Source organism: Syngnathoides biaculeatus, chromosome 15 (assembly GCF_019802595.1).
Source record: "Syngnathoides biaculeatus isolate LvHL_M chromosome 15, ASM1980259v1, whole genome shotgun sequence".
Classification (NCBI taxonomy): Eukaryota; Metazoa; Chordata; class Actinopteri; order Syngnathiformes; family Syngnathidae; genus Syngnathoides; species Syngnathoides biaculeatus.
In genome coordinates, this window is record NC_084654.1 from 17,054,642 (window position 1) to 17,067,105 (window position 12,464).

At 42.3% G+C, this 12,464-nt stretch overlaps 3 protein-coding genes across 4 annotated transcripts; 1 reads left to right on the top strand and 2 right to left on the bottom strand.

Moving 5' to 3' along the window:
• Positions 1-73: 73 nt before the first annotated feature.
• isca2 (iron-sulfur cluster assembly 2) lies at positions 74-4,185 on the bottom strand. Its single transcript, XM_061844112.1, has 4 exons — positions 4,056-4,185; positions 3,703-3,871; positions 606-721; positions 74-534 (listed from the first exon to the last, which is right to left on the bottom strand). Exons 1-4 carry the CDS (start codon positions 4,118-4,120, stop codon positions 360-362), a joined length of 525 nt encoding a protein of 174 aa, XP_061700096.1. The 5' UTR covers positions 4,121-4,185; the 3' UTR covers positions 74-359.
• Positions 4,186-4,454: 269 nt separating this feature from the next.
• Positions 4,455-8,083, top strand: LOC133513373 (NPC intracellular cholesterol transporter 2-like). The gene is made up of 5 exons (XM_061844113.1): positions 4,455-4,587; positions 4,802-4,905; positions 5,651-5,758; positions 5,853-6,025; positions 7,619-8,083. Exons 2-5 carry the CDS (start codon positions 4,827-4,829, stop codon positions 7,700-7,702), a joined length of 444 nt encoding a protein of 147 aa, XP_061700097.1. The 5' UTR covers positions 4,455-4,587; positions 4,802-4,826; the 3' UTR covers positions 7,703-8,083.
• A 332-nt stretch (positions 8,084-8,415) lies between these two features.
• gskip (gsk3b interacting protein) lies at positions 8,416-12,305 on the bottom strand. Of its 2 annotated transcripts, none has more exons than XM_061844114.1 (3): positions 12,075-12,305; positions 10,705-10,950; positions 8,416-9,609 (listed from the first exon to the last, which is right to left on the bottom strand). In XM_061844114.1, the coding sequence occupies exons 2-3, from the start codon at positions 10,945-10,947 to the stop codon at positions 9,451-9,453; spliced, it is 402 nt and encodes a 133-aa protein (XP_061700098.1). In that variant the 5' UTR covers positions 10,948-10,950; positions 12,075-12,305; the 3' UTR covers positions 8,416-9,450. The 2 variants fall into 2 exon arrangements, with proteins under 2 accessions (XP_061700098.1, XP_061700099.1); XM_061844115.1 differs by lacking the exon at positions 12,075-12,305 and adding an exon at positions 11,027-11,104.
• Positions 12,306-12,464: the final 159 nt, after the last annotated feature.

Here is a 12,464-nt window from a genome sequence, read left to right on the forward strand (position 1 = left end):
TTGTTTTAATAATCCATAATCATTCACATATAATTAACTGACTCCCTTAAAAAAAAAGTCATCTGTTGTGGGATGAAATGCACATTTTCACATTTTATTTTCAAACAAATTTACTTGTGCTATTTACATACATATATTTACATGTATTGCATGAACTGAGAACTGTAAATCTGCAACAAGCTATGGCTGATTATAGTGAATTTTGCCATCAGCCAGTGAAATTCAATTGTAGTCAGAAAATGCTAAAAAAAAAAAAGAAAAAAATGTTTTTCACGTTGGCCAATGTGTAATGTACATTGTCTGTCTGAAGCGGGGAGTATTGCGCATGCAGGTGATGCAGACCACAATTGTCGTGCCACTTAAAGTTTGACAGAAAAGGAGCTGCCGCAGGAGCAGCCGTGATCCGCTTGGGGGTTCTTCAGCACCTGGAAGGTGGCGCGGATGAGTTCTTGGCTGAAATCCACCGTGGCCCCTTTCACAAACTCCAGACTATCCTGGTCCACGACTATGCCCACCCCGTCCTGCTCGAACACTCTGAAATTCACACGGACGTGGACCGCGTTACTGTCTTTCGAGAGACGTCAAAACAAAAGGACGCGTTGCACCTGTCGTCGTCGCTCCTGTCGGCGTCGACCGAAAACTTGTACTGGAAGCCTGAGCAGCCTCCCCCTTCCACACGTATTCTCAGGTACTCTCCTTTCTCCATGATTTCACCAAGTCTCTGAATCAAAGTATGTTGTGGAAACATTACTTTATAGTGGAGTGTGAAACTAAAAGTAAGTCTAGTGTTGTTGAAATTCCCTTTTTAGGGATTATCATGAGTCTTAACATTTTTTCCCCTATTTTGGGTTTACTGTTTTAATAATAATCGTAATGGATTACACAGCACCCGACGCGTTTCAATTTCAAACGTTACACTTTTTGTTGAGTTATGTCTGACAACTTTTTATCAACACAATTTTTGGGTCTGGAATCCAAATCCATAGTCAGTTTTTCTCCATCACGTCTCGTTTTTTTAACAAAGCGGAACAAAGGATATCTATACATATGTAAATAAAACTAGGATGGAATAGTTACAAGCTTTCAGAACTGAAAAAAAAAAAAAAAAAACGAAATGGAATTTACAATGGACTGCATCGGTATGCAAGGTTTAGCAAAAAGCCAGCACAAATCCTCTTAATTCCTTCTATTCTAGCTTTCTGTTTGCAGATATTGATGTAATTGACACCAATCTCCACTATCTCCCTTGTGACTGCACAAACAAGTTGCCACGTAGCTGTAGATGAGTCCAATTGTAATGAGCTGGCAAGTCTCACTACGGTTAATCAGTGGACCTTTGCTTATCTGGAGAATCCAAGTGATTTTTCAAATTGTTACCCAGCGTTCATTCTTCAGTCACAGCCCGGAGCAGGCTGCCATTTTGCTCATACGGCCCCTCCGACCACCACCAAATTTCCAACCGCATTCATTAATAGGCAATGTCGGTTAAGTGTATTGCCCGGGAACAACAAATATATGCACTCGGGGGGCATACACTTGGCCTCTAATTAATCCAAGCCACCCACAACTTTTGGCATCTTGAATTATGAATGGATGCCCTTCCATGTGCCAATCCTCCCTTTTTAGCACGGCTAAGCAGCAAGTTAGCGTCAACAGTGAATTACAAATTGTGTATTGAAGGAATTGATTCAAAGTCTGCTAGTTCAGTGATTTCCAACCTTTATAGAGCCAAGGCACATATTTTACAATTGAAAAATCCCACGGCACACCAACAAAAGTAAATGTCACCAAAAATGGATTGATTTAATTACTGTATGTACTTCCTGCCATCTAATAGAAGAATAGATTTTTTTGCTATGTCTGTCATTGTGCCTCACTGGCATAAATAGATGAATGAATAAAGATACATTATTTCTTGGAATAATTTTTCTTTAGCAATTACATAAAATTGGATAACTTCCCATGGCACACTAGTGTACCCCGGCACACAGTTTGGGAATCACTGTGCTAGCTTATTGCTAACAAGCAATGCAAAACAGCATAGAAAGGCTAACGAAACGAGTATGAATGGTGCAGTAGTTGTAGCAAATATCAAACGCGCTATACAAATACATTTGCATAGCGCATTTGATATTGGTCTTTGATTTTTAAAGATAGAGAGTCAAGGTGTTTACTAACAGCAATTCTCTTTTCTTTATTGCCAAAAACAATTGTCTCAGTTTTGTTGTGATTTATTTGAAGAAAATCATCCAAGTTATTTATCTTATTTAGACAGTGGCACAATACCTCAATTGAACTGTAGTCATCTGGAGACACTGCTAAATATAATAACTGTGTGTCATCTGCATAACTACGGTAGTCAAAATTAAAGTTTTGAAGTATTTGACCCAAGGTTTAGCATATACAAGTTGAACAGGAGAGGAACAAGAACTGACCCTTGAGGAACCCCAACGTTCACAAAGAAGCTCCTTTCCTCCAGGTAGGACCTAAACCATGTAAGGACCGTTCCATTTAGTCCTACCCACATTTCCAACCTGTTTAGGAGTATGTTGTGATCTACCGTATCAAAAGCCGCGCTGAGATCCAACAAGACCAAAACTGACATCTTTCCTGACTCAGTATTCAACCTTATATCATTTAGCACTTTGATCAGAGTAGATTCTGTATGTTCATAGTGACATTGTTGACATACAGTTATCATTGCTGAGTCGCTTGAATGATGCGAGTAAGTCGTGTGCTTCCTCGTTTCAAATCCGTTGACAACGACTAACGGCTTGACAAAAAATAAATACTGTAGCAAAAATAGCATGTCCCAGACACCAACGACTCGTGTTTTATATTCCTTAGAGCCGCGTCACTCTCTGTTAGTGACCCATGCAAATTAGACGACAGAACCTTCATGACTTGGCTGCCAGGTCAATGCCGCACATTCAATATGGCCACAACAGGCGAGCACGGCGGGCCTGTCTTTTGGAATCAGATCTGTTCATAATTGTACTGTTTAGTGTATGTGACCTGTTAATAGGCGGCACGATGCCGCAACTGGAAAGCATTGGCCTCACAGTTCTGAGGACCTGGGTTCAATCCCAGCCCTCCCTATGCTGAGTTTGCATGTTCTCCGGGCACTCCGGTTTCCTCCCACATCCCAAAAACATGCAACATTAATTGGACACTCTAAATTGCCCCTGGGTGTGATTGTGAATGCGACTGTTTGTCTCCATGTGCCCTGCGATTGGCTGGGAACCAGTTCAGGGTGTACCCTGCCTCCTTCCCGTTGACCGCTCGGATAGACTAGGGCATTCCCGCGACCCTTGTGAGGATAAGCGGCAAAGAAAATGGCTGGCTGGCTGGATGGACCCGTTAGTCCCATGAACCGCTTGCACTGCGCCACAGCGCCGGTAAACAACTGCGGCCAATCATGGAACTGACAGATTTTGTCAACAGCTTTTTAACTGTCAAATGGAAACTATTTTTGGATACATGGTTCGGTCTCAACGGTCCGTTTCAAGCGATATCCATTATATTGGGGCTTTTATCGAGGTTCCACTGCATATGAGGCGGAGTGATGACTGGTTTATTTTCATATGCAGCTTTGTAAACAATATTGTTGCAACGATATCCCTGACGATGTCAATCAATCAGTCTGCCCCTTGTATTGATTCTTAGAAGGCAGGAGTCATTGCAGTATCAGCAGTTGCTGACCTTGACACAGGACTTAGTGAGGTGGACCTTGTCTTCGCCTTCTTCTGGCTTCTCCTGGCTTGAAGCGCTGCTGAGCGGTCGAAGGCTCCCGGTGGAAATGCGCAGGGGACTGCGGAGGAGGCGATGAAGGCGTTGTCTCGCCGCGATGTTTGCGAGGAGCGCGGAAGCCCTGCAAAACAACGCTTTTAGCCGTCATGTTGATGTAATGTCAATGGCGTAACGGAGAAATCTGACGCAGGCGAGATAACGAACGTCAGATGGACGGCAACATTGAACATCTCGCATTACAAATGAAGATTATTGAAAAAAATAATGTTGTGATGTGACCGACGCAAGCAAAATCTTAGTTGTACCTGGAAAGCCTTAAAACGTTCGACATTGAGGCAGATACCATCGCGAGTCCCCCCACCAGTGACATTTTTCATAACAAACACAAAGGAAGTCCCGCCTACAACAGGCGGAAGAACGCGTTTAGCCAATGCGGGTCACAGCAGAACTCGGATGAGTTCAATGCTGTAAAACGATTTGTTGAAAAACCTGCCAATCATAAAGTCTTCATTTCTATTAAAAAATACCTCATTTTGAGCTGTCAGGCACAACGGTCTCAGGTCGTGTTCCCTCTGCTAATAATAACCAACTTCTACAAGCTTATATTTGTTTAAATACAGAATAATAATGTCTTTAAAGTATTTTTTGTTTTTTCCTTGTTGTATAGCATTCTACTTAAAATTTGTGTCCTGTCAGACTATATGGCGGGCATACTTGCTTCTGGAATTGGGCGTTACTTTGGTCTCGTGATTTGAGGAAATAAAACGTGCTGTGCTGTTTCCCGGTTGGTTACTTACGCTCCAGCATTCCAGAACTAGTGCGGAATTTTTAAAACAGGTTACGGCTAATTTTCTATCCTTTTTTTTTTTCCTTTTTAATAATACATAAACTGTATATTTAACTTTAAATGCCGAGTTGCCTGAAAGTACGCAGGTGCCAGTGGTTTAACTTCGACCGCGATCTGTTTGCCGTGAAATGAAGACTGAACACATCCAGCAAAAACCTTGAAATATTTATTGATTGGTTTTTTTTTTTTTTTTTTTTTTTTTAGGTTTTCTGAGGGGACAGCAAAGAAGATGGATTTGAGAGCTGCTGTCGTTTTGCTCTGCTTAATCGGGCTCACCTGCGCGGATCCAGTCAAGTACACAGACTGTGGTAAGTCAGAACTTTTGTCTACTTGTTTCTGTAACTGTAGGAAAATCCCATAAATAGTCAAGGGGGAAAGTGTTCTCTTGTGTGTCACCTCACATTACATCGAAACTAATTGTAAAACTTTATAGAAAAGGGCCTTTAAAACATCTATCCATCCATTTTCTTTGCCGCTTATCCTCAAGAGCGTCGCGGGGAGTGCTGGAGCCTAGCCGTTATCTTGTGGTGTGTTCATTTTTCCTCCCTGATCTGCTTTTAAAGCGTTCAAGGCCGATAATCCCAAATATTAAACCAGTTTAGGGTTGACCTTTTTAAGAATCCATTCATTTTCTTCACCACTTATCCTCACGAGGGTCTCGGAGCATGCTGGAGGCTATCCCGGCTGTCGACGGGCAGGAGGCGGGATACACCCTGAACTGTTCACCAGCCAATCGCAGGGCACACGGAGACAAACAGCCGCACTCCCAATCACACCTAGAGGCAATTTAGAGTGTCAAATTAATGTCGCATGTTTTTGGGATGCGGGAGGAAACCCGATTGCCCGGAGAAACCCACGCAGGCACGGGGACGGGATCGAACCCGGGTCCTCAGAACTGTGAGGCCACCGCTTTACAACATGCTCTTTTTAAACTTGAAGATGGGTCAATTTGTCCAACGTCTAAAAATGATTGCATTTGTTGATTTTTATTTAAAGAGCAAACTCCCCCGCCAAGTTCTCGTTTTGAAGGCTTCCCTTATCTCTTATCTCCAGGCTCCCCTTCAGGCAAGGTGACCATGGTGGACATTACTCCTTGTACCTCGCAGCCTTGCCAGCTGCACAAAGGACAGTCCTACAGCGTCAACGTGACTTTCAGTAGCGGTGAGTGCTTCTTATTGATTATTTAAAAAAAAATAAATAAATAAATAAATTACTCTCACCGCTATCTCCAAACACTTTGGTCTGTTTTCCGCAGGCGTGCAGAGCCAGACGAGCAAAGCTGTGGTTCACGGCATCATCGCCGGGGTCCCCGTCCCCTTCCCGATCCCCGTCGATGACGGCTGCAAGTCGGGAATCCGGTGTCCCATCCAGAAGCAGACGGGCTACCACTATGTGAACGAGCTGCCCGTCAAGACGGCGTATCCCGCGGTAAGGCTTGCTTTTAGCGGCGGTCTGGAATTATTTTCCATCGTTTGCGTTCGCCGATGCCCACGCTATGTCCGCTGAGAAACTAAAGAAAATAGTCAAATAAGACACATCGTCAAAATAAGTTTTGTTGACGGTTTTATGTCCTTGACGAGTAAGCAGTTGGAGCGATTAGAACCAGTCTGTGCTAGTTAGACCTCCTTTTATTGCTTATCTATCTTTCTCTCTCTGTCTCTCTCTCTCTTTGTCTCTGTCTGTCTCTCTCTCTCGCTCTCTGTCTCTCTCTGTCTCTCTCTCTCTCTCTCTCTCTGTCTGTCTCGCTCTCTCTCTCTCTCTCTCTCTCTCTCTCTCTCTGTCTCTCTCTCTCTCTCTCGCTCTCTCTCGCTCTCTCTCTCTCTCTCTCTCTCTCACTTTCTCTCTCTCTGTCTGACTGTCTGTCTCTCTCTCGCTCTGTCTGTCTCTCTCTCGCTCTTTCTCTCTGTCTGTCTGTCTCTCTCTCTCTCTCGCTCTCTCTGTCTGTCTGTCTCTCTCTCTCGCTCTCTCTGTCTGTCTGTCTGTCTGTCTGTCTCTCTCTCGCTCTCTCTGTCTGTCTCTGTCTCTCTACCCATCTGTGTGTCTCTCTCTCTCTACCTCTCTCTCTCCCCCTGTGTGTCTCTCTCTCTCTCTCCCCCTGTGTGTCTCTCTCTCTCTCCCCCTGTGTGTCTCTCTCTCTCTCTCCCCCTGTGTGTCTCTCTCTCTCTCTCCCCCTGTGTGTCTATCTGTCTCCCTGTGTGTCTGTCTAAATAAATACCAGTGCTGAAAGATCCATATTTCATGCTAATTCTGTCAATGAAAATTTTAAATGTCATATTGGAGAGTTAGAGAATATACCTTGGAAACTTCATATTGGTGTGTTTAATTGAGTTCTTTACCGTTATAAACTGAATGTTATTAGTACCCCAAAAAAAAAAATTGGGCAATTATTATGCGATTTGCTCACGAATCAATTGGAGAGTCTGTTCTTAACCCATTCGTGGGCATGGTGGAAATTTTTTTGCTTTGAGATAAAAGTCTCCTAACAGGCCACAATCAAGGAAATAACACTTCTTTTTCGTTTAATGTTAATTATAAGATGACTTTACTAATTTATAATCTCGTCCCCAAAAATGGGACGCTTCCCGCGAGAGGGTACTTGGGTTTTCTTAGATCGTCCCAAATATCAGAATCAGTTTAAAACACTTACATTTTTTTGATATACTGAAGGATATGCGTGAAAATCATGTCACGAATGGGTTAAATAAAAAGGGAGCCAAGGTGACTGAATAAGTGGTTTGACTAATTAAATCAATTTCAATAATAACTATGCTTTAATTCAAGAATCTTGTTATAAAAAGCACCAAAATGTATGCAGGTGTAGCAATAGAGGAAAAAAAAAAAAATCTGATCACGTCTGAATCTCACCAAGGTTCCATCTGTTGTCCAAAATTCTTTTGTATATTTTTAAAAGTGGAAGGCAGAGGTATCGCTTGGCTCTTTCACTTCCTTTTACTTTTCACTTTTTGGAAGCGATGCCTTACAAAGTGAACCAATTTTATTTCGCTTTTGTTCAACTTCCAGATAAAGCTGGTAGTGGAGTGGGAACTGAGAGATGACCTCAATCAAGATCTCTTCTGCATTAGGTTCCCAGTACAGATTGTTTGAATCGGGTTATGTGCACGAGTTTTTGTTTATTAAAAAAAAAAAGGGAACGTCAACCACTAAAATGTAAATGATTCTACATACAAATCATTGTTTTACTCACTCTGCAAATCGATTTTTATAATGCATTTATGTGCTACCTTTTCATAGCACCGCACCAAATGTTTAACGACGTTGCAGGAAAAAAAAATGCAGTAAACGTTTGTTTTTGTCACATCTTAATGCAGTTACTACACGTCCTAATGGCTGCTGTGTAGTCTGAATTCACGCCGCAAACATTTCTAGCTGTTCAAACTTTTTGTAATTTCTTAGTCTTTGTGCTTTATATAATATGGAAACTGTAAATGTGATAAATAAAGAACTTTCTCAGTGTTGTGATTCTGACGGGGGAAAAAAAAGAAATCAGGTTTAACCTTTTTTTGGTTCCATTTAGTCAAAGAGCAGATGAACAAATGACTTGAAACTTTTATTGGTCAGCTCAAAGTCCAGCAGCAAGATGAAACATCCCAAATCAGCACTTGAACAATTTGAATTGAATTCTTAAACAAAAATTCACACTAACTGGGGGAAAAAAAAACAAAGCATAAACGACATTCATTCTATTATGCTGTAGATCACAGGAGTCAAACTCGAGGCCTTGGGGCCAAATCTGACCCCGCACATTTTACATGTCACCTTCAATGATTGTTGCTCAAATCTGTACCAGAATCTCCTGTAAACTAATTTTTACAACTTATGATTTGGGATTTTTTTTTCCCAGAAATGTCAAATATTACTTTTACATAACATTTGTCTGTTTTGTTGTTCGATAGCTCTTAGCAGACTATTGCTGTGCCCTTGTTTTGACTACTCTGGATTTTCAAAGCATGCAACCATTCCCATAAAGATAAGTTTGAGTGCAGCTGCACCAAGCAAATTCTGTGAGAATGAGGGAGAATTATTATTTCCCTTTTGTAAAATGAAGCTGCATTTTTGCTTGGGCCGTCAGTCAGGGGTGACAACTTGTAGCTTTTCTGCTTTTTCCAAAGAGTTTTTTTGTAGCTAAACTCACAAAGACAAGATTGTGTCATTATTTAGTGTCAGAAAAAGACTTTCCATATCACTTGCACAATAGTTGAAACAAACTATTACCCTTGACTATTGATTTAATAACTAGTTATCCATCTTTCTGCTCTCTATTCCATGTAATAACATGTCATAGCTCCCAGACGGTATCCATAACTGCAACAAAAATGATTTTGACATCCCTGCGAGTGGAGAGTAACGGCATAACACAAGAATAGCTTTGTTACATCTTGACATACCTTTTCTATCTCTGTAAATAAAAGCGATAGAGGTATGCTGTACTTCTCTAACCGAACCATCGTTAAGGCAAAAATATCTGTGGAGCAAGGAAGGAAATTCAGCTTTGGCCCTTGAACTATTTTTGGGGAAGTTGAACAGATAGCGGTCGTCGGGTCACAGCGGCGGTCCGAATTTGCATCGCAAACGAGTATAAAAGATGGTGAATTGTTGTGCACTGGGTGGAGTTGGAATACGTTCTCACACTTTTAAAGGTCAATCAACAGCAGAATGTTGCAAGTGAGCCCAAGCAGCCAGTCAGGAATGAGCTAACATGAAGTCACTGCATGATAAGGAGCAAACCAAACTCGATAGGGAAGGTCCCCCTTGTTATACCGCCAGGTGGACATTCTGTCTTCCATCTTTTTCGCTCGTATTTATCAGCTCGTCGCAAAAGGCCGGCTCTGTTGTCACTGCCCGTTTTGCTTGAGGCTTTCCAGCCGCTGCAGCAGAGCGTTCCCGAAGGCCTCCCTGTAGCCTGGACTCAGCGTGTCCAGAAGCGAATAAACGGTCTCGTGGTACTGAGTGCTCAGGTCCTCGTCCATTTTGTTGAAAGCGTAGCCCACCACCTATTTGGACAGAGATAAGTGCAAATGTGGAGAATATAAAACCCAAGTATTAGCCCCAAACCATTCACACACATGTTATTGAACTTTGAAATGATGTCAAACTGTTTGTTGACACCCTGTATAACAAAAACGTTTGTTAAAATCACTGCACTGTGATTATGTTACCGTAATTTCTGGCCAATAAGCCGTGACTTTTTTCACATGCTTTCAACCCTGCGGCTTATGCGGTGATGCGGCTCATTTGTGCATTTTTTTCTAACAGCTGCAAAGGGGCACTCGAGCGGAAAAGGTAAGAGTGAGACCGGTGGAGTATATGTGCTGAGGGAGTGACTTTTACCGGTACGGCACTGCGCTAGTGTTAGTGCTATGCTAGCATGTTGCTGCTGTGTTACTGCCGTGTATCATTGATTTTTATCGGTAGATTTTTTTTTAACCGGCCCTGTTAGTGCCGCGCTAGCGATTTCTGCTGTATTACTGTCGCGTCTCAGGGATTTAGGTATGTTTTTTTTTTTATTTTTTAAACCGGCCCTGTTATCGTGTTCCTACTGTGTAGCTGCTGTGGCTGTTTTTTTTTTTTTTTTTTTTAAACCAGCCCTGTTTGTGCTACCGTGTTGTTGCTATGTTAAGCTAAGCTAAGGTTTCTGTGTACAGTCTTTCTTTGTAAATATCTCGTGTTTCAAGGTAGGTTTCAATGTGGGCACTTATGTATGTACCAAATGGTATTTCCTTTACAGATGTACTGGGTGAGGCTTATAATCAGGTGCGCTCTGTAGGCCGGAAAATTGCGGTAGCTTGTCTTCTTAGTGTCAAGGCTAACTGGGGGGCCTTTCCGTGCAAAAATGTTGACATAACTTCAAATACAAGCTTTTGCTTTTTGCCTTCCTCTTTTTTTGTTTCCCCTCGCCATTGATTTGTTACTGTACTGAAATTGGTTGCGTTATTGCACTTTGAAATGATGTCAAACTGTTTGGTGACACCCTGTAAAACGAAACATTTGTTCAATCACCGCACTGCGATTATGTTGCTTTTAATTTATCGCAAAACTAACTAAAAAACTGAAACGGAGCCTGATTTAAAAAAGAAAGGTTTCCGCACCCTCAGCCCTGCTTCTGTGAGCTCCAGGCAATAGCGGTTGCCCTCCCTGGTCTCCACGTTGATATAAGCCACGTCTGGTGAATTGTTGAGGTTTTGAGACACGTGCATTTGGGCCACCGCGAAAAGGACGTCGTTGACGACGGCGTCCGCCTCCAGTCTCATATCCTTGACGTCGCACAGCTCTATGCAGTCGTCTTCGAAGGCGGACACCATAGGGTCCTCGGGCTGGCAGTCCACTTCCATTTCCTGTAACACACACACAGGATGACTCATCACAGTGTCATCAAAAGATGAAAATACTGCACAAGACAAGAACTATGACCTCTTAAATAGCATGCCGTTGCATTTAAAGGCACATCGTCGTGGGCTCGTAGTCATGCAGGTTAATTATACACTTGTGTACAGTCGCTCATCTGTGAATAATATTGATTCCATTCCTCTTGTTTCTCAGGGGGTAAAAAACAACAACCAAAGCCTAGCAGCACAACAGGCAAACAAGTTGACACTTGTGCGTGTTTATTTCCTTCATACCACCAATCATGTCATGACCCAGCACATTTTTACGGAGCAATAATAAGGTTGCAATCATGGAATTACACACCAAAACACATCTGAACCGATGAGGAATGATGCTGGCTGCTGAACATCAGGTCCTCGGGGTTAAATTTAAAATTATCTAACAGTGCGTCCAGAAAGTATTCACAGTGCCTCATTTTTTATGTAATATGAATCAGACAAGACTCTGAAATAGGTCTTCAATTAACCTAAGAAAAATATTTTACAGATGTGGGATGAAGGAAACCCTATGTAGCCCCTTGGATGACGTACAACACCGCATAGCCTTCTGTGGAGGTGCATGTTCCTCAGAAACCGGATATGAACCCCCAACCTCAGAACTGTGAGGCGGACATGCTTTTTTGGGGGATAGGCACTCAAATAACAAGAACAACAATTCACATAATCACACCGAGGGGCAATTCAGAGTCTCCAATTGATGCATGGTTGGGGGATGTGGGAGGAAATCAGAGTGACACGGGGACAACATGTAAAGACAAGCGGGGCCGGGATTCGAACCACAGTCCTCAGAACTATGAGGCAGAAGGTCGGACCAGTGCCCTCGTTGAGCTTCTCACATCTTGTCACTAGTTTGTGTAATAAGCGTTTAATTTACATGCTGCAGATATAAATTAATACTTTTTGCTTCGTTTCCGTCTCCAGTCACTAAAGTAATCCACGCCGTGTGGGCCACGAGGAATGATGAATTTGCATCGTGGTGCACATGAGGCTACGACATTTATTTCGTTTCATTGCAATCGAATAGCCATAGTAGAAGCTGTATTAAAAAAAAAAAATGCGTGGCCTTTTCTCACCTTCTATTAGCTGGTTTGTGTTCTTCCGTGGAAGCTTCCAGCCGTCAAAAGTGAGCTCTCCGCGGGGGATGGTTGATGGAAACCCGTCGAGCCGTTCTTTCAACTAAATCTACTCTGCTAGGTGTTAAAACTGTTTTTGAATTTGTCGGAGTTTGTACCTAACTATTTGCGTTTTTAAAAAATGGATGAAGTCGATTTACCGTAGTGACATGGCCATGTTATGACGAGTTAGTCCCACCCATAATGTAAGGGAGTAGCAAGTAAAGGAATTCTATTGGCTGGAAAGTGAGTGAGGCGGGATTTATATCGTATTGGAAAAATTCAATTGGTTTCTGTATAGACTGAAGGATGAACAGACCAATCACATGCCTTTATATACATATTATTACT

What these genes read in the sequence shown, in the direction of transcription:
- LOC133513373 (XM_061844113.1), top strand. Translation starts at nt 4,827, where the DNA reads ATGGATTTGAGAGCTGCTGTCGTTTTGCTCTGCTTAATCGGGCTCACC. An exon ending in AGTCAAGTACACAGACTGTG is followed by an intron (nt 4,906 to 5,650) that starts GTAAGTCAGAAC and finishes TCTTATCTCCAG; the next exon opens with GCTCCCCTTCAGGCAAGGTG. An exon ending in TCAAGACGGCGTATCCCGCG is followed by an intron (nt 6,026 to 7,618) that starts GTAAGGCTTGCT and finishes TTCAACTTCCAG; the next exon opens with ATAAAGCTGGTAGTGGAGTG.
- isca2 (XM_061844112.1), bottom strand. Translation starts at nt 4,120, where the DNA reads ATGTCACTGGTGGGGGGACTCGCGATGGTATCTGCCTCAATGTCGAAC. An exon ending in TCACTAAGTCCTGTGTCAAG is followed by an intron (nt 722 to 3,702) that starts GTCAGCAACTGC and finishes ACTTTGATTCAG; the next exon opens with AGACTTGGTGAAATCATGGA. An exon ending in GACAGGAGCGACGACGACAG is followed by an intron (nt 535 to 605) that starts GTGCAACGCGTC and finishes TGTGAATTTCAG; the next exon opens with AGTGTTCGAGCAGGACGGGG.
- gskip (XM_061844114.1), bottom strand. Translation starts at nt 10,947, where the DNA reads ATGGAAGTGGACTGCCAGCCCGAGGACCCTATGGTGTCCGCCTTCGAA. An exon ending in TCACAGAAGCAGGGCTGAGG is followed by an intron (nt 9,610 to 10,704) that starts GTGCGGAAACCT and finishes CTGTCCAAATAG; the next exon opens with GTGGTGGGCTACGCTTTCAA.